The sequence below is a fragment of the Onychostoma macrolepis genome, chromosome 03 (genome assembly GCF_012432095.1).
Source record: "Onychostoma macrolepis isolate SWU-2019 chromosome 03, ASM1243209v1, whole genome shotgun sequence".
NCBI classification, from domain to species: domain Eukaryota; kingdom Metazoa; phylum Chordata; class Actinopteri; order Cypriniformes; family Cyprinidae; genus Onychostoma; species Onychostoma macrolepis.
In genome coordinates, this window is record NC_081157.1 from 20,078,361 (window position 1) to 20,090,801 (window position 12,441).

The 12,441-nt window shown below is 34.3% G+C and overlaps 1 protein-coding gene across 5 annotated transcripts in view; it reads left to right on the top strand.

The window, feature by feature from the left end:
• gas7a (growth arrest-specific 7a) overlaps positions 1-11,181 on the top strand; it is a 54,426-nt gene extending 43,245 nt beyond the window's left edge. For 4 of the 5 annotated variants that reach the window (XM_058771262.1, XM_058771263.1, XM_058771261.1 and 1 more), the window contains 3 exons: positions 3,185-3,264; positions 3,893-3,991; positions 8,355-11,181. In XM_058771262.1, coding sequence (XP_058627245.1) covers positions 3,185-3,264; positions 3,893-3,991; positions 8,355-8,468 — 293 coding nt within the window. In that variant the 3' untranslated portion in view covers positions 8,469-11,181. The remainder of the gene's footprint in view (positions 1-3,184; positions 3,265-3,892; positions 3,992-8,354) is intronic. The other variant, XM_058771265.1, reaches the window with a different exon arrangement.
• Positions 11,182-12,441: the final 1,260 nt, after the last annotated feature.

Below are 12,441 nucleotides of genomic sequence, written 5' to 3' on the forward strand. Positions count from 1 at the left end.
GCACAGCCACAACACTGAGTGCTTCAGACTATAACAGCACTGTGAGAGAAGGTCCTGCTTCACTAATCAACTTCCCAAACCACAACATGAATGTGATATGCATAACAATACGCTCACTTCAAAGTAACAGAAAGTGCCTTGATAATAACATGTCTTGTAGTGTATTTAAGAGGTTAGTATATGGTATTTTCATAGTTTTAGAGTTAACGTCTTAAGGTCGAAATTTCCACACGTTAAAAAATAAATATGACCTCACGTTGTGTCAATCACGTTTACACGCTGCCTCCGAAACCTTTGTCCGTTATAAAAAATTCGGATCGGATTCGATTTTCTGTGTTTTCGCATCCACAGCAAGCGTTTTGATAGGAAAGGATGACGAATACGAAAAAACGCATACGAAAATTTCGGACCTTTATGGTTGGGTTTTCCAAGCATTAAGTACTTTGGAATACCACGGAAATACCATGGTATATGGCTGGGATTCCCAAACCCCCCAAAAAATTTTTTATTATTATTTAAGTTGCTGAACCCCTTTGACGTTAAATATTAACATGAAGTCCCATTGAGAATTCGTTTTAAAGACATTTGCATGTTCATGTATCTTTAATGCTGATTAATGGTCACATGGCATGCTGGTAAACAAATAAAATGTCATATTTTAGTACATTAAATTTTTTTTTTCTCTGGCAGACAATATAATATATAAAATAGGTGACAAATCTGTTGCATGAAGGGTTTTCAAATCTGCAAGTGGCTACTTTGAGAAATATTATTGATTGATTCAAATTGAGTCGGTGTTTAGTTAAATTTTTATGTTTATTAAATATATTAACACAAAAATGTAACAAATTTGTCAATTTTATATTAGTTGTATTACATTTCATTTTTTTCAAAGAGAGTAACAAATAAAGACCAAATCATTGAACAGTAAGGAGAGAAAAAAAGTTCACAAAATAAAGAATTATTTATATTTACATTAGTGCTGTCAAACGATTAATCGCGATTAATCGCATCCAAAATAAAAGTTTTTATTTACATAATATATGTGTGTGTACTGTGTATGTTTATTATGTGTATATATACATGCACTCACATACAGCATATATTTGGGAAATATTTACATGCATATACATTTATATATTTATATTCTTATATTTTAAATTATATATAAATATTTAATTATATAAATATTATATTATATTTAATACATAAGCATAACATATTTTTCTTAAATATATACATATATGTGTTTGTATTTATATATACATAATAAATATACACAGCACACACACATATATTATGTAAACAAAAACTTTTATTTTGGATGCGATTAATCGTGATTAATCGTTTGACAGCACTAATTTGTATGCAATTTCCCACCGTTGTCACTCTAATCTTGCTCCTTGAGGGTTGTAAAATCTAAACAAATAAATAGCAGGTAACAAAAATGTCAACTAACAAAAAAAAACTTTCCAGAGTATTTTAATCATTTGTTTTGGGTCCAGTTCAGTTAAAATATACAATCAGGGCAGTGATTTTATTTTGCAAACAAAATGTTGTAATATTACACTCGTATGCATTTGTGGTAACACTTTAGTTTAAGGATAAATTCTCACTATTAACTAGTTGCTTGTCAGCATGCACATTACTAGCATATTATTTGATTATTAGAACATATTATAAAGAACATATTAATGTCTTATTCTGCATGATCATATTTTAGATCCCTTAACCTGAATGAGAAGTGCTCTCATTTATATTGCCTCACACTGTATGAATGGGGCTTTATACATGAAAATGTATAATTGCCTTTAGATAATAATGGTGTATCCTGCAAGGGGATGATTATATTTAGGGTTCTGCAAAACCTCGCTTTAGACTTACACTGAATGAGCAACCTGCTAAAGACCAGAATATTATAGAGAATTGTTTTCAACCAGCAAGCAACATCCTATTAACATTAGCAATGCATAGCAATGCAAAGCAACACGTTGGCAGCCAGCCACAACACTCTAGCACAAATGAAAAAAGGCAATGTAAAAACCTAGTTTATATTATTGAAATCGCTTGTTATTGATTATAATCACCCCTGTTACAGCAAGCCATGTGATAATTGTGCTGTAAGATATCAGTGTCAAATGGTGTTTTAGATTCAGTCAGCTTTGATTTTCTTTGTTTGCAGAGATCTTTCCCAGTGCTTGACTGCAGGAGATTGTTTTTAATTGTGCTGCTGCCAAGAGCTTTACAGTGTTTTCCTCTGCAGCTGAGCTCAGTAGAAAAATCCTGTATGATGTTATCTGTGTCTCGCTCTTTCTCAAACTCCCACGCACTGAACAAGTCGCAGTTCCCGCTATAAATCAACGGCCAAACATTAAGCATGGCTCAAACGCCGTTTTCCTTCAATAATCATGACGGCTCAAATCACTAATGCAAATGTCTTTAAAGCCTGGATCTCATTTACATATAGATGGAGTGATCTGTTTCTTTTTTCTTCCAAGATGTCGATATTTTTCTCTCACACGTCTGCCTCCTTTTGCCTCAGTTTACCTTTAATTATGCATGTAATTGTAAAGCCAAGTAGTGCAGTTTGGGAACAGCCTTTCCTGGTAAAATAGCTTGAGTTTAAATGATACCTGTGATTATTGTGTTGAAGAAGGGAATACAAATAAATGAGTTTACACTGTCCCCTGCTGGTAAATTCAAGCACTGATTAAAAAATAAATAAAATAATCTGAGTATATTTCACTAAAAATATCCAAATATCTTTAAAACAAGGTTTATTTATTCAGTTGAGAAGCAAAATCACTTGTTTGACTATCAAGACAAGCTTGATTTAGGAAATGTGTTTAAAAATGTTTAATAAAAACATTGAATGATCATCTGATCGCATGAAGTATGCAGTGTACACTTTGGAAAGAATTGCTAAAATTCATTTAATTTAACTACATAGGTTCTTGTGGATTTTAAAGGTGTTTCTTACATAGTTTCTAATATAGTTTCAATATGTTTTCTTTGAAATGCTTCAAGACTTCAAGTTTAAGATGAAATCAAATGCTTTAAAAATCTAGGTTTATATTGTCTTGGTTTAAGAATTAACCACACTACATTTCTTTTTCCTATTTAATATGTTTTTTGTAACTGCATGTATGATTATAATGACTGTCTCTGTGTTTTATGTGAATAGGTGATGATCTAATGCGCTGTGTGGACCTTTACAATCAGGCTCAGTCAAAGTGGTTTGAGGAGATGGTCACTACAAGCCTGGTAATTATTTCTATTATTTTACTACTAATTATTTTCTACCCTCTCCAGTTTCCTTGTGCAAAATGACACTTCATGCATAATCATAATGATAATGATTTACATTTTTAATAAAGAGTTGTAAGCATGAACTAAACCAACCAGGTCTGAGATGATTCATCACAGATTTTGATTTAAATTTAGAAGGAAAAAAAAATGCTTTGAGTAGGCAATGAACTACAAATCCCATGAAGCACTGCAAATGCCATAATATACTGATCATTATAAAACTGTTGGCTGACAGTCATTCAGAATAAGTATAAAATGATATATATTAAGGTTTTGATTTATAGAAATCATGTACAGGTTTCTGCTGATATGATATCCTCTTTTCTGATTGGTGGAGGATTGTGGGTAGTGTAGTTCTTCACAGGGAATTTAGAAACATAATGCAGTATTCTAAAAATGAAATCAAATATTGTGGCTTCTGTATCATATACCATTGCTTAATCTGTGTGCTCATGGTAGGTCTGTCTTGAAAGGTTTATACTTTATTATGAATAATGAATTTTACCATGAAGAAAATGTATATAGTAATAGTAATATGCAGGCTGATCTTAGGTGTGTGATTGTCTGTGTTTGCGCTCTGAAGGAGTTGGAGAGGTTGGAGGTGGAGCGGTTAGAGACGATACAGCAGCTTCTGCGTCAGTACACCACACTGCGGCATGAGACGGACATGTTCAACCAAAGTGTGAGTAACAGCAGTGTGTTCTTCTGGGAAACGCACCCGACCGAACACAGTTTTATAACCCAACTTTGCTTCATATTCAGATATTATCTGCAGCTATCTATACTGCATTAGAATTTCATTAAAGCGGTTTTCAAATTATCTTTCATACAATCTTAAGAATCTCATTACATGAGCTTTATCATGTGCTCTGTTTTCAGTGCAAATAAATGCTGCACAAGCTTTTCTCAGAAATAATTTCAGTTTTCTAAGACATTTGCTCAGTGACTGAATCAGTTGGTGTTTTGGTGATTTTAGTGTATGTATGAAATCAGTTCTCCTGAGGTTCACACAGGTGTCCTAGCAGAGGAAATGCAGGTGTAGAGAATCACTTTAACTACTAATGTCATCCACTAACATTTGACATCCAAAAAATGTTCAGATGCTTCTCCACCTTAGGCTTGATCCACATCAATCTGTCCACATAAATTAGTTTTGGCTTTTCAGCCACACTGAAGACGCTCTTCCAAATGGATAAATTCATATTACTTGCCACAATTACTTGGTATTTACTGTAAATGTAATTTATATATATATATATATATATATATATATATATATATATATATATATATATATATAGTTATATTAAGCAAAGACATTCATGAACTTTTAAGGGTCTGAATACATTTTATGATTAAGAGATACAAAGTAAAAAAAATGTAAATACATTTTAAAAAGTAAGTGGAAACAGTTATTATACAAGCTAACTCAGCAAGTAACTCTTGTAAATTCAAAAGCCTCCGTTTCTCTGTATTTGTGCTTGTCAAGATAATCTTCAGATAATGTGTGGATTTCGGTTACATAATGATTTGCTGAATCAGAAGTTAAAAGACACATTAGAAATCCGCACAGCTCGTGTTTCAGGGCAAACAGAGTGTAAACACCTGCTCCAGAGCCCTCGGGGTGTGCTAGTGAAAGCTGCTGTCTTCACAGGAGACTAGTTGCCAGCGCTCGCAACTTCACAGAGTAACACTCACCATAAGTCTGAGTGTGTTTAACAGATGGATCGCAAACAGAATCTCAGCCTTAATAAATATGTTTCCTGTGACACTTAATGAAGTGGCCAAAAAATACTTTTTGAAGACAGAGATAATATGTGAAATAATTTGTCACACTTAAAATATTCAGATCATCAAACAAATTTTAATATTACACAAAGATAATGCAAGTAAATACAAAATGCAGTTTTTAAATGATGATTTAATTTATTAAGGGAAAAAAGCTGTCCAAACCTACCTGGCCATATGTGAAAAATTAATTGCCCCCTCCTGTTAAATCATGAAAGAACTGTGATTAACCACATTATTTTAGAAAGCTGAGTTAAATTTCACTTGCCAAACCCAGGCCTGATTACTGCCAGACCTGTTGAATCAAGAAATCACTTAAATAGAACCTGTCTGACAAAGTGAAGCATGTTTAAAGAGCAACACATCATGCCGTGATCTAAAGAAATTCAAGAACAGTTGAGAAACAAAGTAGTAGGGGTGACCCCGAATAGTCGACGATTCGATGCTTCGATTCGAGGAGCCCGATTAGACTCCCAATCTCACAGTCGAATATTCGCGGGGTGTTATGATCGTGCCATTTTGGCTATATGGGGGTGCTCAAATGTCTGATTTCACATAGAACTACCGGTTTTCTCCCAATAAGTTAATATACAGCCTATTGTGATGATGCTGTAAATAAGTCTGAAAAGAAAAAAAAGCTTTAAATAAATATTTTAAAGTGCGTGAATAAATCCAACCACCCCTATAAATTTAAGTTTCACTTTCCATAATCCGTGACCGACAGAGGAGCATCTTGGCGGCAAGGATTTAAAACTTTAACAAGACTCAAACTGACGCAGAGTGAAAGACTGGATTTTTTCGATCAGGTAGGATACAAGTGATTTCAAAACATTTCAGCCGGTTTATATATATCGTGTATATATTATTTATCTCGCATAAGATGCATTTGGTTGAGTCGCTGCAGTAAAGTGCTTTATTGAACAGTGATTATCTCTTCAGTGCGCAGCGCGAGCAGGACAAACAACTATGCAGAATATTAATGACTATGACTGGGACTGTCCTATACACATAACATTATAATGAGAACACTATTATAATAAAATGGTTAGTTAGTTCCCGTGTTTCTGCATGTTGCGTCAAGAACGCGTCCACAAAAGGAGTTCAGAGCCGCGCAGACACGTTCATGCATCGGGGCGTTTTGTGCATATAGCCTATAAGTTGCTATATTAGCATTATTATATAATTATGTTGTATAAATAATGAAGCGTATTTTATATGAGATAAATGAGTTAAATCCCATTGATTTAAAAACCTTCTATCAAATGCTTCATTCTACTGGTCATTCAGCGCACGCAGCTCAAAACAGAAATGCAGAACATTAATAACTGTCATATACATAACGTTATAATGAGAGCACTATTGTAAAAAATGTCGTGAATTCTTAGGGTTTCCCTGACGTTTAATGTTAACTATCTTTTAATCAAAACAAAACACATTATTCACTGCGTTTGTATCTGCGAGGCGTCCATTACACATTTTCCCTGCGTGTTAACGTCAGTAATTATGACTGTCGAATGTCGCTTGAATCTTGGTAATGTATTTTGCCCGCCCCCAAACATATGATTCGACTATCAGTCGACTATCGGCAAGATTCGAAAATTCCGATTCGACTGTGAAAATCCTTAGTCGGGGACACCCCTACAAAGTAGTTGACATGTATGGAAAGGGTTATAAAGCCATTTCTAAGGCTTTGGGACTCCAGCGAACCACGGTCAGAGCCATTATCCACAAATGGAGAAAACTTGGAACAGTGGTGAACCTTATCAGAAGTGGCCACAAAAAGAAGACAAAGGCTCGTCTCACATTTGCCAAAAAATATCTTGATTATCCCCAAGACTTTTGGGCAAATATTCTGTGGACTGAAGAGACAAAAGCTGAACTCTTTGGAAGGTGTGTGTCCCGTTACATCTGACGTAAAACCAACACAGCATTTCATAAAAAGAACATCATGTCAGCAGTCAAACATGGTGGTGGTAGTGTGTTGGTCTGGATGACATGAATTCTGCACTCTAATAGAAAATCCTGAAGGAGAATGTCCGGCCATCAGTTTGTGACCTCAAGCTCAAGCGCACTTGGGTTATGCAGCAGGACAATGATCCCAAACACACCAGCAAGTCCACCTCTGAATGGCTCAAGAAAAACAAAATTAAGGTTTTGGAGTCAAAGTCCGATTGAAATGCTGTGGCATGACCTTAAACAGTACTTTCATGCTCGAAAACCCTCCAATGTGGCTGAATTAAAACAATTCTGCAAAGAAGAGTGGGCCAAAATTCCTCCACAGCGATGTGAAAGACTCATTGTCAGTTATCACAAATGCTTGATTGCTGTTGTTGCTGCAAAGGGTGGCCCAACCAGTTATTACAGTAGATTTAGGGGGCAATTACTTTTTCATGTAGGGCCAGGCAGATTCGGACAGCTCTTTTCCCTTAATAAATGAAATCATCATTTCAAAACTGCATTTTGTATTTATTCGGCTTATATTTGTGTAATATTAAAATTAGTTAGTTTTATCTAGTCAGTAAAGCCGGTTCTGTGATTAGTAGTTAATCTCCTTCAATTGCTTTCAGATGGAGTGGCATTTAATACACAGAGCCGTAGTTCGCTGACAAGCTACGCAATATGCCGTTCATCTGCGATTTTGAACAAGATATTGCGTAGCTGTGCATGATCATAGCATTCGATTATTATTCCACAGCCCTAATATATATATATATATATATATACTGAGCATAGCTGAGAACATACAGCCTTTTCTCATATTACACCTGTCCACATTCCATATAAAAATTATACACATATTGTACACACTTATACATATACTTAGTTTAAGCAGTTTCTACCCATTAAAATTACTTTTATTCGTGTTTATTAGCATTTAGTGTTATTTTATCATAATATTAGCCAATTTTACATGTGCCCATTCATTACATTCACACTTTAATAGGTTATATAAAATTTAAAAAATAATAATAATTAAATTGCATTTTGATTTAAGATGAGAAATATAAATGGCTACACATTTTTCCATTTCAATCCCTAAACATTCTGAATGTAACAGGTTTGGCACAAAACATTCAAATGAACAGCATTCATTTTAAATAGAAATCTTTTGTATATTATAAATGTTAGTTTGACTTTTGATCAATTTATTGCATCCTTGCTAAATAAAAGTGTAAATTTCTACCCCCAAAATGTTTAAAGGGTAGTGTTTGTGGTAGCAAAATCTTAGACCTTTTCTGATCTGTCTCATTTCTTAGACAATGGAGCCAGTGGACCAGCTCCTGCAGAGTGTGGATCCTGCCAAAGACAGAGAGCTCTGGGTGAAGGAACACAAGACGGGGGATCTGAGACCTGTGGACATGGACATCTAGACAAAACACACACACACACACACACACACACACACACACACACATTATACTATATGAATCTACCTGCATGCCTGTCTACCTGAGTACTTCAACCTCTCAGCCAAAGCCATACAGGTATCACCCCTTGAAGCACTGCTTGTTTTGTGGATTTCCACTGAAAATATTAGAAAATTACAAACTCAAAGCTTTATAGAAGATTTTCTAAATGTGGAACGAAAGGACAGCAGCACAGCAGACACATTATGATACTGAGTAGCCATCCATATAATCCTGCATGTCCTTTGAATAAGATGCTACTTAAGACTTCCCGGTATGTCTGTTATACATTAACATGATTCAAGTAGTCGAGGCACCACTGATAGAGATCTGAACATACACTGTACAGTAAAACACCTCTTTGTTTATTTGCCGCAGTGGATGCCTGTTAAACAAACTTCATTTAATCCATTTTTTTTAAATCTTTTTGGTGTTGAAATAGTGTACGCACATTGAACTACACAGCTAGTTTGCAGATATTTACAATTGCCTGGACAAAAGTGTGAGTAAAACGCGTAAACGGACAGCTTCAGGATGCCACATAGGTGTTCAAAAACCTCAAAAATGATTCATCCTTAACAGAAATAACCAGCAGCAAAGTTACGGGAGGGGAAAAAAGGTTAAAGCATATCATTGTTTAGTATTGTTAAATCTGTATTGTATTTAAAAAAGTTTTTTTTTTTGCAACAAGGAATGCAGTGGAAAGTTTTTAATGCTATTTTCACAAACTCCACATAAACTGCTGGCGAATCAACAGCCTTCCTTATGAAGAGAGGGGTCAGGTTGCATTGTTTAGGTATGGAATTGATATATTTTCATATTTTTGCAGATTTATTTTACAGAAAAGCATGTTTTGTCTAAATGTAGGACTAGTTGTTTATGGTTAATGGATGTGTAAGTTGAGTGGTGCTGGTTAGTCCATTGATTGTGTTCATGGAAGATGTGTCAACTAGCCAGGACTCGATAGCAAAGTCATATAATTTTTCCCAGTTGAAGTCAAGAAACCCCCTTATGCAGCCAGATTTACTCTGTTGGCGTCTAAACTTCTTCTCTAGGTTGCTCTAAAGCAGTTTATAGACTGTTTCTTAATGGTGAAATTATATGGTTCGGCTGTAGAATCCAAGGTGTCAATCAAAGGTGGATCAGATGTGAATTCTAATGATTTGTGTTATAATGTACACCTTTTAGTGCCTAAAGGTTAATTGCCTTGGAATGTTCACAATCTATTGTGTTAAGTGTTTGTACATAATTGTAAATATGTGCGTGGCGTTTTTTTGTCCGTATTTGTTGTCAGGCTCATCCTACATCATGCTCATCTCTCTGTAGTCTTCGTCGTTCTACGTTATAAAAGATACGTAAACATTTGACTGATGGATGCCACAGTTTTCTGCTGAATGCACATTGTCATAGGCAGCTAATTCGAACACTGTTTGAACCACGCAGCTCGAATACCGGAAGATAGATGAAACCTTGCAATTTTCAAACTTTATACAGTGATATTGAGAAATTTGATATATTTATATAGCACAGGAAGTCAAAGCACATTTTGGGAAATGAAAATATCTGTGCTTTCATTCAAATTCCTACCAGATTTGTATTTATTTTTACTATCAGTCAGTATGGGAAGAAAAACACTAGTGGTTAGAGTTAGATAAATACATTGCCCAATAAAAGCAAGCATGGAATTAGTGTAAAAAAAAATCTAATAAACTCAAGCACACCAGAAATACATGATTTGGATCATAAGTGCTCAGCTGAAAACATTGTAAAATGCATATTAGCATGACCGATAATGTGAAAGTAAATCTAAAATTCATAAGTACCATGGAAGGTAATGCATTCAGGTTATTATTTACTTTATTATTTGGAAGTTACTAACGATCGCTTTCTTTTCACTTAACATGGAGTATGACTGGTTTACATTTGCTGTTTAGCATGTAACAAGTTTTACTGTACTGCATTGCCCAAGCTATTCTAGAATTACATGTTGCAGAAATTGTATTGAAACTTGATGTCAATGGTGTGCATTATGTGTATTCTGAAGAACCGTTCAGTTTAATGTCTGTGTTCCAAACTAGATCTTTTATATATATATATATATATATATATATATATATATATACATATAATATTGTAAATGTTGATTTATTTCCTCTCAACTTAATAGTCTTCATTGATAATATTCATTTATCAACATGTTTATCAAGATATGATGTTTATGTTGAATTTGCCCAGGAAATGACTACATTGTCTATAATAATAATAATAAAAAAGAACTCTTAATTGTTTACCGCAATTGAGGTTTCTTCTTTTCAGCAACATTTGCATGTAGCATTTACATGTAAACGGACAGCTTTAGGATGCCATATAGATGCTCAAAGATCTCAAAAATAATTTATGCTTAGCAGAAATGACCAGCATCAAAGTTATGAGGAGGGGAAAAAGCTAAAGCATTTCATCGTTCAGTGGGTATATTGTTAAATCTGTAATGTATTTAAACAAAATGTTGTTGTTTTTTTGCTCATCTGCCACATGCTGCTTCAGTTCCATTTTATTTTATTTTATATATTTTATTTTATGCCGCTGTCTTTGCTTGATGGGCCTTCAGTTCAGTATTTTTTATTTTATTTATTTTTTATTTCTGAGAAAAAAATTATATCAAAACAAAAGCATGCACTTCCCTGGAAAAACTCTCAAACAGGGTGCTCCATCAATATATATATATATATATATATATATATGTGTGTGTGATACTATCTTTGTGATAGTCTATTAAATGATTGTATTTTTGGAGCCCAGGTGTGCCAACTTTTTTCTATTTTCAAGGTTATTTTATTTCTAAGCCAATCACTTGAGTCCCCCAAAAATTGGTCATTGAAAAAGTGTCTACCATAATAATGACGTTTTTATATGTTGCTAAAATGTTGTATTTCTTCAGAATACAAGCCGCTAATGGAGAAAGATGCTTTTTGCATGCAGCCTAACTTTTGCAGCTAACCAGCCAAACCTAGAACCCCTGCTTCAAAACAATGGCATACTAAACCAAAAACCCATATTTCCATAAAAAGACTTCTTTCAAGTCATTTTAATGTAACACTTGCACTACTAATAATAATGATACTCTTAAGTGACCTTTTAGCCTGTGTTTCCACTGAGCCAAAAGCAGCCATGCTGCAGAGCTCTGGCCATTGTTTTGCACCTCACTGTCCCACTGCTGAAACCAGGCCATGCATTAGCCTGAGCCAAAGACGGCTTTAAGAGAAGAAAGAGGTAAGCCCCTATGTTTCAGGCTTGTCCTTAGAGCTTTGGCCGTAAGCAGCGTCAACATGATAAAGAGACACTTAGAGTGAGAGCCCTTTCTAGTATTCAAGTTTAGTAAGTCTAAACTTGCTTAGAGACTCAAGACTCTAAATCTCACTCTGAACTCAATCAGATATAATTAAAGGTCCAGATAAATATAAATTTTGTTTTTGTGTGTTATCATGTACAATAGTACTCCAGTAACTTTCTGAACAAAGAGTGGTGGTTATATGATATATGTATTTTTTTAGTTATTTTTTACCTTATCAAAATAACCCAACTGCAGTGTGAGATTAATTGGAATTCTGTTTTTGCAAATGAGCCCTTCATATATTTATATACAGTATATTGAAATGACTGAAAAAAGAACATGAACAACATGTGTGACATTGGTACTCATCTAAAACATCAGGTTGCAAAATTATAATACAAATACACGGACAGAAACCACAGTCAATCGTGACTGCCTTGTACATGGTTGTTTAAACAGTACAATAGTAATAATTGATCTGAAATGGGCTGACACTGAGTTTTTATATAGCTAATTGGCATTGGTGCACTGTAAAAAAAAAAAAAGAAAAAAAAAAAAAGTTGAGCGAACTTAAAAATAAGTTTTTACCAACATCAGCAGATTTTT